The 19,532-nt window shown below is 31.8% G+C and overlaps 2 protein-coding genes across 2 annotated transcripts; both read right to left on the bottom strand.

Annotated features, from left to right (window-relative positions):
* Positions 1–3,166: 3,166 nt before the first annotated feature.
* LOC134272676 (uncharacterized) lies at positions 3,167–6,234 on the bottom strand. The gene is made up of 5 exons (XM_062754877.1): positions 6,069–6,234; positions 4,387–4,439; positions 4,172–4,297; positions 3,796–3,918; positions 3,167–3,456 (listed from the first exon to the last, which is right to left on the bottom strand). Exons 1-5 carry the CDS (start codon positions 6,158–6,160, stop codon positions 3,236–3,238), a joined length of 615 nt encoding a protein of 204 aa, XP_062610861.1. The 5' UTR covers positions 6,161–6,234; the 3' UTR covers positions 3,167–3,235.
* Positions 6,235–8,203: 1,969 nt separating this feature from the next.
* Positions 8,204–19,198, bottom strand: LOC134272678 (uncharacterized). Its single transcript, XM_062754879.1, has 6 exons — positions 19,172–19,198; positions 11,917–11,999; positions 9,534–9,595; positions 8,975–9,115; positions 8,631–8,756; positions 8,204–8,496 (listed from the first exon to the last, which is right to left on the bottom strand). The coding sequence occupies exons 1-6, from the start codon at positions 19,196–19,198 to the stop codon at positions 8,294–8,296; spliced, it is 642 nt and encodes a 213-aa protein (XP_062610863.1). The 3' UTR covers positions 8,204–8,293.
* Positions 19,199–19,532: the final 334 nt, after the last annotated feature.

Here is a 19,532-nt window from a genome sequence, read left to right as displayed (position 1 = left end):
AGAAGAAGCCTTTTTTCTCTTTTAAACCATGAGCGCATGTTAGTCTATTAATCTGCTTTTAACGCAACATTTCTTATGTAAATATACAACTACTGTTAAAAGGAGAACAATAGACAAACATGTGCTGACTCTGTATAAAGTCGGTAAAAAAGTGGGCGTTCTCATTATCTGATGGAGATTGAAGAAATTGTGATTACTCCCGCCTTAGAAAACAGATTCGGACATCGTAAATACATACTACAAAAGTGCTGCTAGAATCCCAATGTCTTGTTAGTAAAATAATTATTCCACACATTTGCACGAAACCTTACCCGATGTTTTGAATTTTAAACATATGAGCCAAGATTTCTCGTAAAACCAAGCTAAACTTGTGATCCTAGCATCACTTTCCAAGTATTTTAAGAGGCAAACTTTACATCTGTTCAAATCTTATGTTTTGAAATATCCATCTTATTGTTGTTTTGTTTCATTATATTTGTCGCTAATGACAGAGAAAAAGCCGACCGGGATATCTATATACTTGAAAATCTACATGTACTTTATTGGATTATTGTAGGGACAACTATAAATGGGTGGAAGGTGGATAAAATATACATATTGGCTTAATAATGTGTCTAGAATTAGGGAGTGAGAGGTAGTTGATTGATCGATGCTAGAAATTGGAGAAATGCGCCAAAAAAACTCAAAAGAGTTAAATTACTTTTGTAAATGGGTTTGTTTTATGTATTTTTGTCTGCATAAAGAAATGATACAAATCAAAATAAACATCAATTGAAATCGAGAGATGTACATGTACTTTATAGAAGGATAGTAACATAAATATCAAAATACAGTCACAATGCACACAGAGAAAAAAATAGATGATATTTCTCAAACAATTTCTGTACATCTGCTTGGATAGAAAAAAAAGTTGACCTATTACTTTATTATTAAGATATTAATCGATGGAAAAGTTTACCTTTGTCTAGTATATAAAATGACATATAGAGAATATTCATTTTGGTCACGTTCTGCAGAAGTTTTGAATTATTCACCGACAATTTTTTTTGTCTGCTCTGCTTCATCTGTAGCATCTGAAAAGGAGGAATAAAGCAGTTACAAAATATAGATGCATGCTTTATCAACGAAATAGGGTTAACGGGTAAGTAAAAAAGCACATAGGCGTCAGAACCAGGGTGCTTATGGGGGCTTAGCCCCTCCCACTTTTTTTTTGCAAAGATGGAAATGATGTACGCATAAGTGTTTTTAGCGTAGGTTTATTCCACCCCACTTTTCACAAATTCGTTACAGTTAAGGTCAAAAAGGGTTAAATGGTAGCGTTTGGTAAAAATAAAAATTGGTATTGAAGAAAGATCGAACCCCCAACCCGAAATTAGATTTTCATGTGTGGATAATGGACACCTTTTTTTCCTATTTTTCTTTTTTTGCTTGTCGATCTGAAACTGTTTTCTCTTACACTTAGCACCCCCCCCCCCTCCACCGATTTTAAATTGCTTCCGAAACCAATGAAGCAACAGTAAGGTTGAAGGCGTTGAGTCGACGCTCTTGGCGGGAGTACATGGTCCAGGCTCCAGGCTTTGCTGCCGAACAGAAGCGTGCCTAGTACGCAGGCCTTGTATACTACTATCCTGATGTTTGTTGTCAGCATTGCGTTGTTCCATACTCATGTTCCCAGCTGAGCCATTAATGATGCTGTTTACCCAATGCACTTGTTTATAGCTCTGTATCCAAGGACGTGTTATTTGATATGGTAGACCCAAGTTAGGTGAATGATTCGACAACTTCAAGGATATGTTCGTCGATGGAGATTTTGGGAGTGCAGCAGACGTCCTGGCCCATAAAGTTTGTAAGGTTAATATATAATATATATATTGTATTGTTGTATAATACTGTGGTTTCATTGATATTCGTTGAGCCACAATTTTCAAGCATTTCGTTTTTGAGGAAATCAACGCAATTGAATGTTCATTGAATTTAGAAATTTGTTATTCATTTGTATATGCAATGCTTTTGACCACAAAATTACGTATTCTAGAAATTCACGAAAATTAATGAAACCACAGTAAATACACAGCATTGTTAAGGCTTGAAAAAGGGGGCAGGGCCTATTTTATACGGGGAATATTTACTGTTACGTCACATATAATATTAGAAATTAAATACTTTGCAAATTTAAACTGTATTAGCATAATAAACAACATCAAAACTTATTAATGCATTAAAAATACTTGCTAGTAAAATTCCAGACAACAAATCACTGATAGCAGCAAACTTGTCGACGTGACGTCATCTTGATAAAAATGACTTATTTTATGTGCTTTGAAAGCCAGATCAAATATATTTTTTCAATGTACAATGCATATTTTTATCAAACAGAATATTATTTACAGATTTTAGATAGGCTAGTAATACTATTATAAAAGCGTTGTTCAATCCGAATAATCAATGATTAGTGAGAAAATGTATGTAATTAATTTTACCGTGTTTATGTGTACAGGTTTGGCATGTTTAACAGGTTATTAATTCGCCTTTTTGCGAGGGCACACACTTAATAGTTTGGCATGTTTAACAGCTTATTATTCGATGTGGCTTATTAATTTACCTTTTTGCGAGGGCACACACTTAATAGATGACCTCCATTCAGTACAGATACTATTCATTTATCACGTGACTGTCCATTGATGGTGCCAAACTTAGTTCAGTACAGACTGGTGTATACTATTTTTTTCAGTAAGCATTTAAGTTATTTAATAATAAAACGGCCTTATAAAAATAAATTCAGTTTTTAAAAGTCCCCGTTTTTAGCCGTCTATATTCCATTGATTTCTTTAAAGTAGGCCTTGATAGAGCTGCGTAAAGAAGAATTTTTCTTTTACAAAGCATTTACAAAAAAATTATATCCCAAACTTATGAAAGAATGAAAGCTTCTTTTCTTTACATATCTTGCACTGAATAAACATTGTCTAAATTTAAGCTAATACATAAAGTTCAAGCATGATTCATCCAAACTTTTCTTTTCTCTGAATCAAACGTTTCCCTATCTGAGTAATCTTTTACAAGAATTAACTTCATACTCTCAAGGAAATGTAAATATTTTAATACTTGCATACATTGTAACTATTTACTCAACATATTATTCTCAGTTTACTGTTCTAAACAAATCTTGGCTAAGGAAGTTGTCTACATCAAAAGATCCAGTAACTTGTCAACCACATTATGGAATCCTCAAGACTCCTTATACAGAAGATGTATCAACAGAATTATTTCTAATAGTTCTTCTGTTTCGGACAGGTTGATAGCTGTACAGTAATACATCTATACATTCTTGGATATTTTTCCTTCCTATGCACCCTGCCAAAATAATAACTAAAAACGAAGTTAGGATAATTATGCAGATGAGCATTGATTTGTGCTTTGCATCTAATGGTGTCCAAGTTGAAGGTTTGTTCTTGGTATCTAGAGAATGATACAAACGTTTTGTTATACATATATCATACAGATACAATATTATACACTTTGTGTGATAAGAAATTACAATGAAGCTGATGGATTGTATGTATATGGTTATAGTAAAAGTCAAACTAATTTTAAACATTTTAGTATTTCTTACATAAAATGTTTCAATTTTTGCTTTAATATTTTTGAGAATGAAAGTTCTTTATATAAGAAAACGTTATGAACCAAATTTTTAAAAGATATCTAGCAATCTTTAATGTTCTTTTCTTGATTTATACAACACTTCAGCAAATGTGTCATGTCATTGAAAATGAGTGTCTAAAATGTGCTATTAATAACCTTCTTGAAAAACGTCCGCCGAATCATAAAATATATAATGTATTTTTGTTTCATTCGTCAGCAAATCCAAATCATTTAACATGGAAAGTGTACTCTGCAAGACTTTTGTTTCAGTTGTCGTACCTGGTTAAAAAGAATATAAGATCAAGTAAATAAATTTGCCAAATTTCTGTAGTAGATTGATTCAGAGAGGAAAAACGTGCACTCTAATGGTTTGATAGAATACCGAATTGTTCAAAATATAACATAATAGGAAAAGAAAAGTTTTGCTTCATAATGATAAGAGATGAATTATTCATGCATCTTTCACCAACTTCATTCATTTGAATACCACCGGATATGATTATCAACATATTTCAGTAATTTTGTTTGTTACCATGACATCCAGTTATATGACTACACTCTTCCTCAGTGCACTGACATTGTTCCTGGCATTGTGCCCCATAACTTGGATATCGACATTTTATCTCACAATATCTTCCGATTCTCCCATCAGGACAACCTAATGAATTTAAAGCTGATGGATGACAAAATATCTTTTTCTAAAAGTTTTAAAAGATAAAGTTACAATGCACGTATTCTATGTATTACCAATGCATCTACTGGTAGAATCATCCCAAGCAGAGCCCCCGCAGCATTGTAGACTAAAACTAAAAGTTTCTTGTGATAAGTTGATCTATAAATTTAGGGATATGTACTAAATGTTCGACAATAATTTTTTTCTTAGATCATTGATTTTACGGTTTATAGTTTTACTGCATATGTTACTTTTGATGTAAGTAGTGATATACATTGAAAGAATTAAAAAGCAATCTAAATCATCATGGAATATAAAAAAGGCATGCACTGTAAAAACAGTGTTTAGAATCTAAACACAAATCTAAACACATTTTTTGTATCACTTTTTTTACACGTTTAGCTCTAAACGTGTCTCATTTCTAAACACGTTAGACTTCATGTGTTTAGTTGCTAAACATGTTTAACCCCTAAACACTTATATCTAAACACATTTTTTGTTTCACTTTTTTTTACACGTTTAGCCCTAAACGCGTCTCATTTCTAAACACATCAATATTTAAGTGTTAAGTTGCTAAACATGTTTAGTTCCACAACATTAGATCCAACAGAATAGTTTAAATTATAAACTATCACAGGAAAACATTTTTTTGGAAGAAAAACATTATTAAATAAGTTTCCTAGAAATACCATAACATTATTGAACATTCAAACATAGATTTATTTTGAAGAATTTTAAATTCAAAATACATTTAGATTAAAAACTAAAAATTCATTTTGGCTCTTGTCAATATTAATCAGCTCAGCAAGCATGCACTTATTCCTCATGTCTGTAACAAAAATTAATCAAGCTTATTATTTTCCTGCAAGTCTTTCACTAGAAAAACACGATCATATGTTTTCGTCCATAACTGCAAGGAAGGAATCCGTTCCCATCATACGAATGTTTTAGAGTTGTTTAAAAATATACCGAACAGTATACTTCACAAAATTCAGTTTCCTCTTAAATGCAAGAAATCCTGAAGATGTACCAACAATTGCGTGGACTTGGAAATGACACCAGCTACTCTGAGACGTGTATTTCTGCTTCAATCTGGACCATAACCTGTAAGAAAGAAATGAAATTATACAAAAATATGTCCCTTGCTGACTGATAGCTAAACTAACTAATATTATGCAACCTTTATTGAAATCCATTTAACAATTATGTATATATGATACAGATATGGATATAGATATTTTCGATGACATTCTATAATATAAACTCCTTTCTAGCTTTCAGGAATGCAAAAATAAAAGAAGAAAATCTTGATCTATACATTTGTGTAATTGCAACGTTTCTCATTCTAGTCAATTTACGTAAAATACTAAAGTAAACAGACCTTTTATTGCAGTATTGTTGCCTTTCAACTGCATTTCACAATCCCTTCCTGGTTATCACTTTGGTTATGATTCGCTTCCTTTAATCCATCTTCTTTTGCTTACTCTGGAATTTTCTTTGTTTCGATAACCGCTCTATTAACGTTCAAAAATATTACGCGTCATTTCCGGGAAGATAACTCTGTTTGTTCCAGAAAGTGTTCAATTTCTAAACGCTTAAATCTAAACACGTCTTAAATCTAAACACGTTTAGATATAATACATGCTTAGATATAAGTGTTTAGCCGTTAAACACAATCTTAAACATGTTTAGGTCTAAACACGTAATGGATATGTTTATTTTCTAAACGCAGTTTTTACAGTGTGTATATATCTACCTTCCACAATTTGTATCCTGTAAAACTGCCAAGTCCAAAATGTCAAATATAACATGGAAGAAATAACATTTTGAGAATCCTATACAGCGCATTTTCTTTTAATCTACATGAGTGGATGTTATTATTCTGTAAATTGTAAATTCGGTTTTGTCTAAATATTTTCTTCTGAAAATAAAATACCGAACCGGAAAAGGGAAGGTAATCTATTCGGAAATCATTATGGAATATTCTATCCTGATATGCTTTATCAATGTCTATTGATATCGACCTATATATTGACTCATACATTTCACTGCTATAACCAAGAGACATAGTGAGTTTGTATAATTTGATAGTGATAAATTCCACCTTAAAAGTTGTCATTGATAGTATATACTTTACAGATTTAATTTATAGGAATGTACAGGTTTCGAGATTGTAACTAGCTAATGACAGAGGATAAAATATATCCATATAGACTTGAAAAATTGGATAAATTGTTGATTTTCTAGGGCTTTTTAAATTCAACAAATGTTAAGGGGAGTGGAAAGTGTCAAGTAATGATAAGTTTTATTAATTTAATTGGCTTCAGTATTAGTGCTTAACAGCACTCGCAAATTTTAAATAAATACTTGAAAACTATAAAAAAAAAAAAATCGTAATACTACAAAATAACACGTTTTTGATTCTCCAACAAAAGATTAAGTTAATGGGCTGTTTGAAATAATAAGGACAATAGTCCGTTTGGCGTTGGGAATGCCGATGTTCAATGGTTAGATGCGTGGTCTACATTAATTGAGATTCACACATATCCCTCATCTGAAGTCTTACATTTTCTTTTTTTATTATTATTTTCTCTTGGTTCAAATAGATTCCCATAGATGAAGTCGGCAATTTGTTAAATTGGAGGGTTAATCTATATCTATAATAATCAGTTTTAAAAGAGCGGTATACCAATTTTACAACAGTAAAATATTTAAATAATTGTTTCTCTTGCATGTTTATGCGGGAATAAAACCCCCCTAAGTAATAAAAACAAGGACACACAAAATGCGGGTATGTTAAAGTAGCACACAGATCAGAATTCGTCAGATTTGCACTTTTTTATGTGTAACACAAATAGACAGGAAAAGTAATGGATAAACCGTTTTTATCAGTATCCATTCCATAGATTTCAATGGGACTTACACTACAGGAAGCACTTTAATACGACATCATCATGTGACGTCTATAAATAGAAAAAAATGACTTAATGAAAAATAAAAAGTTCACACTACACCGGGTATAATTAACTTTTATTATAGTTATGCAAAAAATTCTCTGTATCATGCAAAACGCTGCTGGAATCCCACTATCCTATCACAGAAAATGTTTATCAACACTTTTAGATGAAACCTTACCAACTTCTTTTTTTTTATTTTTTGTACATAAGATCCAAAAAATGTCATTAGAACCCATCAAAAATTCTACGATTCTAGCAGCACATTCAAAAAACTATAGAATAAGCATTTTTGATAGAAACAAAAATTATATTTAAAAGAATGCATGAAGTGTTGAACTTTTGCATCTTTTTGTTACGAACGACAGAGACTAATCGGGGAGTAAAACACTGTTTGTTTTCATTATGCGAAGAAATCGTAGATATATTTAGCATACTTTATTCGTAAGCTTTTTTTCGCATGAATCACACATGATATTCATGCTAAATGCTTTCAAACTCCAATTTCCTGTTTGTTAACATCAATTCTCGATACCTTCCACTTTCAGTCTGATAAATACTGATCAAAAGTTATAACGACATGGGTTTGGTATTTAACCTCGTGACTAATAACTACATGTATTTATACCACTAAGAAACGACAAGATTTTGGCTGTATTAAGCTTTTGTGGGTTTCAATTAATTTCTACGACCCCAAATTGATCTTTAAATATAGATTTTCAGAAATCGTTATTTCTGAAGTCTACATTATATAGTACTTACTATTTTGTTATATTTAATTGGAAAGTAGAATATTTGATCGTAGCAACATACCAATAACATCCTTGTATTTTCATCTTTCACCTTCTGTCATACATGTACATCTTAACGTAAACTCACTGATAAAATGTCTGGGAGAGCCTGGGAGAGAGAGAGAGAGAGAGAGAGAGAAACAAATGGGCTAGGCTATGTTTATTCTCGTCATGTGATGTAATTTTGCTGAAAATCTAAAGATAACTCATAAATGCAGTTTTCATTATTTATTTGTTCACAGATCTAATGTTTCATTAGAATGTCTTTGCTCTGACCCCTGAGCTTTCTTACAATGATAGTAGTGCACACTTGCACGTTTATTAGAATTTCTCTTTAAGTAAATACAGATGATAGCAAGGAACAAGACTGCAAAGACAATCACACCGATCAGCATGAATTTGTGCTTTATATCTATGGCTGTCCACATTGACAAAAAATCTGCAAATACATACATGTATATACATTTAAAATCGTAAGTTTGTAATTTCAATTGTTTATGAATCATTGCATATTGAAAGAAGCTGAAATTAACTGGTAAATGCATTTGATATGAAAATGTATTTTTATTATACTTTTTTCTTTCCATTGGGAATTGGTGATATTTGAAGAAATGAACAGAATCTTTAAGTTGGATTCTTCCTGCAATTCAGTTGAATTGTCAACATTACCAGATGTTGTATTGACTTCAATTGTTAAATCTAGGGAGAGATTAAAAAATGTACCATGTCCAGTTGAAAGTAGTGAAATAGCATAAGCGTTTTCCTAGGACCAAGAACATTTTGTCTCAGATATAAAGAATAAAAATTTAGTATCTTATTGGAATATAAAGCAAGAGAATAACATCAATACTTTTGATTAAGAATTTCTTTAATTAAAAATTCAAATTCACCAAAACAACTAAAAAGTTAAATATCACCTGGATTCACGCATCCTGTTGTATGATTGCAAAGTTTTTTGTGACAGACGCACTCCCTTTGACAATCTTTTCCGTAGTTTGGGTACCTACAAGGACGCTCACAATGTGTACCAAAGAAGCCAGAGGGACATTCTCCTGAAACTGAAAATGAAAAATTAAATAAAAACTTTTCTTTCTGAATATATAATATTATATACACAGTTAAGTAAGGTTACCTGCGGCTAAGTAAGGGATAGGTTTTTGATCAATACATTCTTCATATTTTGTAAGACTTTGCTACAAGTTTGCACTGAATTCATGACTGGATGAATTTCACGTATACATGTATATGTTTTATCTCTACATGTATAAAGCTGCTGAATTTTAATTTACATAATATAAAAGAGAAAAAATACATATCAGTGTTAGGTAAAATAAAGTATCAGATTCTCTCTCATTCATTCCTATATATCACTGTGTCCTGAGCATTCATTTTCCAAGTTACTCAAAACTAAGACAATGAAATATACTTCAAATATTAAGATAAAGACAATTGTAGCGAAAATGAAATAAAACTTACGAATACATCTTTTCCTGTTGTTCTCCCATTGATAACCATCACAACACGAATCACGGGAAGTACTGCTTATTATGAATAAAAATTAACATAATTTTCTTAAACATGTGAAGATAGTCCATTATAATACATAATACATTCATAATTAATTCATTAAGTGAAATGTTTTTCTGTAAATGATAAATATCTTACAAGCCACATTTTGAATCTTCTGTAGATGTCGTAGACGCATAAACGGAAGAGGTAAGAAACAGTAGAGTAAGGGATGCACTGTTAGAACAAAGTAGGTATATCCTCATTTTTGTACAGAATCTAGTCTTACTTTCTATAGAATCAGCATTTTTCCATACATAGAAATTTTCGTCTTGTCAAATGTTTATTGATTTTTAACTTTCAGGAAATATTTCAATTGGAAATTTTATTGTTTTTTAATGAAGAAGGAAAATATAGCATTAGCACGTAGCAATCCGTACATGTATTACATGTTAACTAATTCTGGGGACATTGATTAAGTATAGAAAAATTTCCTTGTGTAATTAAACATACACATATTTCAATATTAATGAGCCTCAAACTTGAACACGTCGTTCCAGGTCTTTCTTTTTCATATCAACATTATTACATCTATGTGATTCTAAAATATGTATGATATCTTTGACTCGTTTTCACTACTATGCATATTTGAAGTTGGCCACTTTGTAACGAAAAAGCAATACAAACCAGATGCATTTTCCCCCTTATTTATTTCAATATTTCAAATAAAGGATATAATAGATTTATATGATTATCGGATTTTTATAGAAACACAACTCAATAACTCAATAGAATCACTAATGATCCAATATAAAGCTGGGGTACATTAGCACTAATTAACACCGAGAAAGAATGTCTGATCCTATACTGAGAAAGGAAATGAAGAGAAACGTGTGTAAGTAGCACTTTACTGCCAGTTTACTCTCTTTTCTGATATGATCATGACAAGAACAGTATTTTTTTGTTGTGCCACAGGATACTGAACTGATATTTTTATGAGAAATACTAGCTGAGAGGCTATTAATGGATGAGGAATTTAATTAAGATACTGTTTTAATAATGATTGGTTAAGAGCTGAACAGCAGTAGGAAAGGGGCTTTCTCCGAAGGAATACCATCTATGAAAAATTAAAATATGGAGACAATAAATAGTTATCAAGCTCAAAATTCCATTGAAGCGATTTTACATTCATATAGTTTTCATAATTTTTTTTTTTTTTTTTGCTTTCTACTTTGAAAAGAAATACTTTGTCGAAATTCCGAAGTACTTTTTTGCTTATTATTCAACAGTATCTTAAATGAATTTAAAATTCTACTTAGACGATAGGATCTCTTTTTAATTTTCTTTTGGTCACATCCAAAGGAGAAAGATTGGTTTATTTAATGTTTAAACAACAAAATATCAGTATAATACTCATTCAACGATGAAGGGGGTAAGCAAATTTGAGAGAAAAAAAATTGCTAGTGAATATTTTATTTCCAGTTCCTGACATAAGGCAACACAATATATTCGTTTAAAATGGCAATAACAAATACACACAACTATTTCTAAATGTGGAGTACTGAAACTAAATTAAAGACACCCCCCACCTCAATGTAAACATTCAATGAAGCGCATTGAAGTGGAAAAATTTTCATTTTAATGGAAAGTTTGGGTGTTTCTTATCGAATGTCAATTGTTACATTATGACAAACCCTTTTCGTTAAAAACGAGATAGAAATATTCGTCGTAATGCTTTCGGACCCCATTCTTTGCCACTTTTAACATAAGATACACTGAAATAGAGATATCAAAATGCTAGAAGAGAGAGCGTTAGGGGCCCATGTTTCTGTAAAACACGTATTGCAACAAATATATTTAAATACATGTAATATGAATTTATTGTGTTTACAGGAGTACCCATATTGCATGTATCCGTCGGAAACGTCTTTACTCGGTATTTATGGAGACTGTTAATATGATTGGCTATTATATTTGTGGAATACCTGTTCCGCGGGTATTCGAACAATTTTCCTTTCTATAGAAATTGACATGTCCTTACATGACATTCAACATTCTAAAGATAGCTCAAATGTTCCAAACAAACGGAATATTTAGCCACTTCAATGCGCTTTAATGTATTTTACCTATCTAACAGATTGCGTATAAAATGAAAAAAAATTCTGGTTACATAACTGGAATGATTAAACAACAGAAAACTGCAAAAGTTTTCAAAAACATTCCTCGCCTTACTATACACACTTTCAAATATATCAAAATAACTGTCAAATGTTTATAATAACTATTAACAATTACTTCTTTATGTAAGGTGGTCTAGATCTATAATTTGTATTAATTTAAACAATTGAATAACAGACCTGCAAATGGAAAACAAGCATCATCCTCATAATGTCGTCTCACGGAATAACGTATAGAATCCTCTGTCACTTCCAGCAGCTATCATACGTCCATTACAACTTTCCACTCACAAAAATATTCAACTGTAAAGTGACTGCATTTCATAGACATACATTTCAGATTTTACTTTCTTTCTACGTCATGACTTTAACTTTACAATCGTCAACCTTCCTTACTTATGCAGCAATATGCCTTAATCAACTGCATATAAAGTTTATATCTCAGCCGATTTAGACTGAGGTACATTATTGACAAACAAGTAGATGAAACAAGAATATCAACAGTCTCTTTCACGAAAAGTTTTAATACAGACAGAACTTATAGATTTGTGACCTTGACCTTTGACATTTTAAACTGAAAATTAAGAGGGATCTTTCATTGGCCACAGGGAGTTGTTACATAAAATTTCATTGTAAAAACTCAAATCTTTTTCGAGGAAACGTGTGGAAAAGAAACTGATAAAGATAGACAGACCGCTAGACGGAAAGTGGTATATCAGACCAAAAGTATTATCCCCCACTTTAATGAAAGCGGGGGATAAAAATAAACTCCACTAACAAAGCTGAAAGGAAACTGTGTTGATTTTCTCAGTTTCAAAATGAAGAGAAAGAACAGTGTTCGATCTTAAAAATTCAACAATAAATAATAAAAAAAATATATCTAATGAAGATAATGCTTGGACGTCAATGTTATGGATAATCAGTGTTTATGCCTTTATGAATCGTGAAAACCTTTAGAATAATTATTGATGTATTTGTTTATGAAAGGTCAAAAAGTTATTTGATTTTTCAATTAAATGAGAATTTGAAACTTATTAGAATGTAAGCTTGGGGTAATTATGTTCCCCAAACGAAGTTGGGGAACATATTGTTTTGACTCTGTTTCTTATTATTATTATTATTAAGGTCTTCCGTCTTCAGCGGAAGACCTTCTTGTTATTCTTCGGTTTCTTTTTCACTTTTTTTCTTACCTATTATTATTCTTTTTTTTCTTACCGATTTTGTGCACGCGATTTCTCGAAAACGGCTCGATGGATTTCCATGAAACTTTCAGGACTCATGTAACATTACTTGAACTTGATTCACTTCTTTCCGTTTTGATGACGTCACTTCCGGTCCGGAAATATTGTTGATTTTATGATTTTTGAAGGGTCAGGTTGTCCGCGAACGTTCTAAATACTGGCTTAAGATAGAAACGTGAAAATTTCAGGTATGTTAGTCCTAAGTCTATAGATGTGCAAAATGAATTTCATTTTTATCGGAAGTGCCGCGCGTCGGCGCTCGCTATGGCCCGAAAATTGTCCTATCGCGAATTTCAAATTTTTTATCACCTTTTCTATAATATCTTTTTACTTTGAAATATTTTGTTAAAACATATAGAACAAAAGAAGTGTAGAATTCCAAGATCTTTCAAATGATATCTCGAAAAAAGGGCTGGCCCCTAAAATTAAGGGACTGAAGGGGCCATAAGTTTTTCCTTTATATCTCAAAAAGTGTTGAGAATTTGTAATACATCAAAGAAGCAAAGTTGTTCAAAATTTCAAGCTTAATCTAAGGGCGTCGTCAAAATACGTCCGACGACGTCACTAACGGCCAAACCGGAAGTAGTCGGAAAACGCGTATTTTGGTAATTCTTGACAAGTTTTTGGGTATCTTATGTCACTAGGAACATAAAAATAAATTTTCCGTGCCTCGTCGTCACTTCCGGTCAAACCGGAAGTAGCAAAAAATTGCTTATTTTTGCATTAAATTAACATAGATTTTGAGGATTCAACCAATTTTGGGGCGTTATTTCTCATATTCGTTAAAAATGAAAACTACTTCCGGTCAAACAGGACGGAAGACCTACCCGTTGCTTTGCAACGAGCTTTGCTCTAGTTATTTTTCTTCTTCTTCCTGGGTACTTTTTTGTCCGGGAATGATCTCGTAAACTATACATCCGACTAAGGTCAAATGTTTTTAGGGTCAGTAGGCATGTTATGTAGATTTGCGGAACGAAGGTCATTTTGCACGCACGTGCTTGCAAGAGCGTGCACGTGCAACATGTGTAATGACCGATTTAATTGATATAGGCGTAACTTTTTAAATTTTTGATGAAATGCTTTGAAACTTATAATATAAGGATATATTAGTAGCATAGACAATATGACATGGTCAAAATAGCAAGATCTCACGCGCATGCACGTGCGCTTTGCTCTGATTGGCTGAAACTAAAGACTCAATATCTTTCTTGTTTTTCGACGAAATCCTTTGAAATTTTGAAAATAGCCATGCATTAGGATATCCTACAACATGATATATAGCAATTATCATGAAAACACGTGCATGCACGTGCGCTGCAATCTGATTGGCCGAAACTTTAAATAGCTATAACTCCCTTGATTTTCAACCAAACAGGATGGGATTTGGAACATAGATAGATATACTGGACTACTACAAGAAAATATGGTCACCATGCACATGCATACACGCGCATGTATGTGCGCTGCAATCTGATTGGCTGAAACTTTAAACAGCTATAACTCCCTTGGTTTTCAACCAAACGGGGTGGGATTTAGAACATAGATAGATGTAACTGACATCTACAAGAAGGTATGGCCACCATGCCCATGTATGCACGTGCGTGCACGTGAAATGAGCAAAATCAAAAAAACACTTGAATGAGCGTATCTTTTTAATACTTTTTGATTAAATACTTTAATATTAAGTATATTAAAATATATAGATTGTGTAGACAAGATGATATGGTCATTACGCACATGCATTCACATGCGCACGCGTGCAATGCTAAAATTTGAATGAACTTTGTACACTTCTGGGTAAACGTTTTTAAGTCTCAAATGCATCGAGTTTGTCTTATTTAATGAAGCTTCCAGGGAATATGGCACCAAAAGGGAGTTGTGGAGCGTTTGGGGAACATCTGTAACGGTCCCCGTTACAATTAGCACTAGTTTTGAATGAAAATAAAATTATCTAAATCTATTTTTTTTTTTAGATCTTTAGACCAGCATAGTCATTTTTTATCGTGTTCGGATAAATATAACTTTGCTTAAAGTGTACTGAACACAAACAAAAAAAAATTGATGCATGGATTGATATATATATTTTTTTGATTGATTTTAATTGGAAAGCACATAAATGGTAAATACATATAATATGAAGAAATCGTACGTTTTCCATGGTGCTTAAATATTAGACTTTCTTTTGCTTTCTTTATCATTCCATACAAAATTTTGCACAATTTATCAAACTCCTATTATTTTCCCCCACTATACTTGGTTAACATTATTCAGATCACCAATTTAAATGTAAATAAAATCTATGAGAAACATTGCCGATTTCATTAAAATTTTTGTGTTATTTATTCTTAAACTCAAACGAAACGTTACTCAAATATATCTTTTGTATTTCTTGATATTATATAAAAATAATGCATATTTGTCACTCTCTTGTGATTTCTACATTGTTGTCCCCTGCTTTCGCAAAAGCGAGGGGACATTAAATCACATTCGTCTGCTGGTCTGTCAGTCTGTCAGTCAGTCTGTCTGTCCGTCACAAAAACTTTAACCTTGCGCATAACTTTTGATTAAGTGGAGCTATGACTTTCATATTTCACATATGTATTTCTAGTGACAAAACCTTTCTTTGGGCACCAACAAACTTGACCCTCTGCCCTTAAACTTGGCGTTTGACCCACTTTTACACAAAATTTCCAAACGTTTTACTTTGGCCATAACTTTTGAAGAGTAGATAATAGGGCTTTCATATTTCACATATATATTCTTTGTGGCAAGCCCTTTCATGGGATACCAACAACTTTGACCTATTGACCTTGGAGATTTCTGTACTTTTGAGAACACTTTAACTTTTGCCATAACTTTTGAACGGTAAGGGCTCAGGCTTTCATACTTTACATATGTAATCCTTGTGAGAAGACCTTTCATTGAATAACAACACATTTGGCCTTTGACCTTGACCTTGGAGTTTGACCTACTTTTTGAAAACTTTAATCTTGGTCATAATGTTTGCATGGTTTGGGCAAGGGCTTTCATACTTCACATATGTATTACTTGTGGCAAGACCTTTCATTGGATATAAAGAACTTTGACCTTGACCTTGGATTTTGACCTACTTTTTAAAAATTTTAACCTTGGCCATAACTTTTCAACGGTTCGTGCAAGGGCTTTCATACTTCACGTATGCAAGACATTTGGCAAGACCTTTCATAAGAAACTACCAATATATATTTAATTTGCTTATAATACTTGTGGCAAGGCCTTTCATAAGAGACTACCAATATATATTTAATTTGCTTTTAAGAAAAGTTTAATCTTCGCTATTTTGCAATACGGGGTTATCAGATTCACTTCCTTACATGTATAACTTTTCATTGAGAAGAAATAGGGCTTTCATATCTGACATGTTGACACATTATGTCATTAAAAATAACATTTCACCCACAAAGACACTGAAAGCTGGGGACCACAATTCTTTGAATTTGCTTGTTTTCAGTATGTTTTTAAGTATAGGTACATCAAAAGTTGCGATATAGGTTATTCAGATGATTACCCATATGGGATAAATAAGAAATATCACTCAGTGGTATCTTGTCCTAATGCCTGGTAAGGTACCCTAATTTTCTGTTAGGTAACTTTTGTAAGTTCCTAAACTTCAATGAAAAAATCTTTGGTAAAAATTATAAAAACTAAGTAGGATATATCCTCTGGTCGGCGATGTTTTTATGGTGTGTTGTACTGCCTTGAATGAAAAGGAACAATGACGTCATAATATAAAGTTATAATCTACGCTTGCTTTAAGATGCTAAGGGTACCCAGAAACAATGAAAATATATTCATTCATCTGTAGTGTTTTTCTATTTAGACAACTGTTAAATAGATTGAGTACAGTTTTCGTATATACTCACGCGTGCAATCATGCACAGAGAAACACGCTAAAGTTATTTCACAATGAGACTACCGAAACGTTGATAAAATATAATTATAGAAGTCAGCAATAAATTCAAATATTGAGTATCATTTTGGTGGTTTTAACATATAAAATATACGTATGGGGAACGCTTTTAAATTTGTGTGCATTATTAGGTGAGTAAATCACACACACTTGCACGTAGGTATATTTTTCAAGGAAGCGTTAACGTTTATAAAATATGCCTAGTTAACAAGTTTGTGTGATTTACACATTAATAATTCAGACAAAAGTTAAAAACATTCCTTGTATATATTTAAATTTTCGCTGAATAAAAGATAATGAACTTTTGCACTTTATTAGCTCATTCGCATAGATACATCTATACAAAGCCTACACTCACTTGCGTAGTAAACATTGATAACACATTACTGTTTTTTTTTTATTTTTAGATATAATATTATTATTTCACACATTTTATGAGCTTGAAACCTATTGACATTTTTATATCATTTTCGGAAGCAATTTGTATTTTTGCCAATAGCTAAGATACCAGTTGAGAAAACTCAAATTAAGTAATCATTTTCATAATTTTTTTACATCTTTATCTATTTTATTCAATGCAAAGGATACATAAACAATTGACTCAATGAAAATGTAAAAAGAAAAATATCAAGGATATATAGACACCAATATCAGCCAGAGGGCCGAAGGCCCGAGGGCTGATATTGGTCGAGGGCTGATACAGGGTGTGATGTGGAAAAGGGTATGTTTTAATATATTTATTACATACTTAGTAATAAAATACAGAACACATTAAGCTGAGAAGAAAATAGGTAAATAATCATGCACAAACTTCTTAAAATGTAAACAGTCTATTGTCTCATACAGTTTCGGGTTTTTTCTGCATGTACTTCTATTTCAAATATCCTCAATTCGTAATTTTAAAATAATCTATTATTTATCAGTTAGATAATCATTACATTTAAAAAGTTAAAATTAAGAGAATTATGTAACCCCCAATGATCAAGAGTACTGTTTTTGAAGTTTAATTTACTAGGGGTCTGATATTTTGATTCGTATCAGCCTTGCAGGGCTGATAACCTAAATCAACCCCGCAAATCCATATCAGCCCTGCAGGGCTGATACGGCTATTGTGACGTCAGTCATATCGCATATGCAAAGATCTTGTATTTATTACTAAGTATGTGTTGTATATTTATATAGTCTTTTGAGTAATGTTTTTTGGATTGTTATTAGTATAAAACTAATAAAGACATTGTCATTTATACTAATAAATTTAAAATGAGTATTTATATATGATTCCCATTTCTTGTTAATTTTTATAATTGATTTAAAAGATGACAGATTCTGGGTCTAAACTCGATGTTTTTTTTTTCTTTCATTTCCATGGCTTAAGGTACCTGAATTCCACATTCAGTATACAAGTAAAAGTACCAAGAATACCACGTATTAGGCAGACATCCACTATAAAAGATTCCATTAGTACCATATCGATAAAAACCTACAAAAAAACAAGCTAAAGTTAGTTTTACACAGGAGGTAAATTTAAAAGAATCTGCATTTTAACCTTTAAAGACAGAACATAAAGAGTATGATATTAATAAGACCCTCTCTGCACTTAAGAGAAAATTATTTTAGACATCAAGAAAGTATTAATTATAGAAAAGTTTTGATTTTGAGCTTTTTCAAAATTAAATTATCCACAAGGAGTTCGTGACATTTAACTCTGGTAGAATTTCCCAAAGACAACAGTATGCTGGTGAACAAAATCATGTTGTTAAAACATTTTGATTGTACACACAAATACTCTGAAGTTGATATTAAAGAGATACTCGAGTTTCTGATTGACAATATCCATAAGGTTTTTGAAGACCAGATATTCTAACAATATACATGTATTTTAATTCCTATGAATACCAATTGCGCCCATTTGTTAGCAGACCTGTTTTTGTATTCATATGAATCAGGGTTTGTTCAAAATCCTTTAATTTGCATGAATAGATTCTGATAATTTGGAAGTTTTTGTTTGTTCTGCTCCATTCTGTAATGTTAAATGAACTTCTGATCTCGAAAACTGTTCGTTATCTCCACATGTTTCATTAAAGTGGAGAAATACACAAAATAAAGCTATCAATTGACCCCCTTCTATCATTTTAAGAATGATTGAATTAATTTCAAATAGAGTACTGCATTGTAGACATTAAATTTCGATAATTTTAAAAACGCATGTATTCTGTACCTAGACTATGCCTATTGACTTACATGCATGTATATTTCCCGGACTGCCATTGTGTCCGACCTGACAGGATGGAAACTATGAAATAACCATGAAATAATTCATGTTTATTTTTTATTTGTATTTTAGTTTTTTAACCTAAATGCAGATAAGGAACAGTTGATTCTTTGTTGCGTACGACTTAGTGATCGAAATCAGTTAGGGATTTGATAAACTTTCACGTTTGACACTGTCTTTAAAGCATTAACATTGATTCCTTTGCATTTGGGATCAAGAAGTTATTTGATTTTTTTTTCTTTTACAAAGTAAAATCTTTATTTGCTACACAAGAACCCATAAATATTAAGGGTTTATGATTTTTGGCATGTTTTTTTATGCTATTAAAAA

Source organism: Saccostrea cucullata, unplaced genomic scaffold, assembly GCF_032062105.1.
Source record: "Saccostrea cucullata isolate Sc308-1 unplaced genomic scaffold, CSIRO_AGI_Scuc_v1 ctg1092, whole genome shotgun sequence".
Classification (NCBI taxonomy): domain Eukaryota; kingdom Metazoa; phylum Mollusca; class Bivalvia; order Ostreida; family Ostreidae; genus Saccostrea; species Saccostrea cuccullata.
The sequence above is the reverse complement of the archived record's forward strand: the minus strand, read 5'-3'. Positions and strand labels throughout refer to the sequence as shown.

What these genes read in the sequence shown, in the direction of transcription:
- LOC134272676 (XM_062754877.1), bottom strand. Translation starts at nt 6,160, where the DNA reads ATGCGCTGTATAGGATTCTCAAAATGTTATTTCTTCCATGTTATATTT. An exon ending in CAGGATACAAATTGTGGAAG is followed by an intron (nt 4,440 to 6,068) that starts GTAGATATATAC and finishes TTTTAGTTTTAG; the next exon opens with TCTACAATGCTGCGGGGGCT. An exon ending in TCATATAACTGGATGTCATG is followed by an intron (nt 3,919 to 4,171) that starts GTAACAAACAAA and finishes CTTTTTAACCAG; the next exon opens with GTACGACAACTGAAACAAAA.
- LOC134272678 (XM_062754879.1), bottom strand. Translation starts at nt 19,198, where the DNA reads ATGGCAGTCCGGGAAATATACATGCAT. An exon ending in TCCGGGAAATATACATGCAT is followed by an intron (nt 12,000 to 19,171) that starts GTAAGTCAATAG and finishes GACGTATGATAG; the next exon opens with CTGCTGGAAGTGACAGAGGA. An exon ending in CAACAGGAAAAGATGTATTC is followed by an intron (nt 9,116 to 9,533) that starts GTAAGTTTTATT and finishes TTTCATTTTCAG; the next exon opens with TTTCAGGAGAATGTCCCTCT.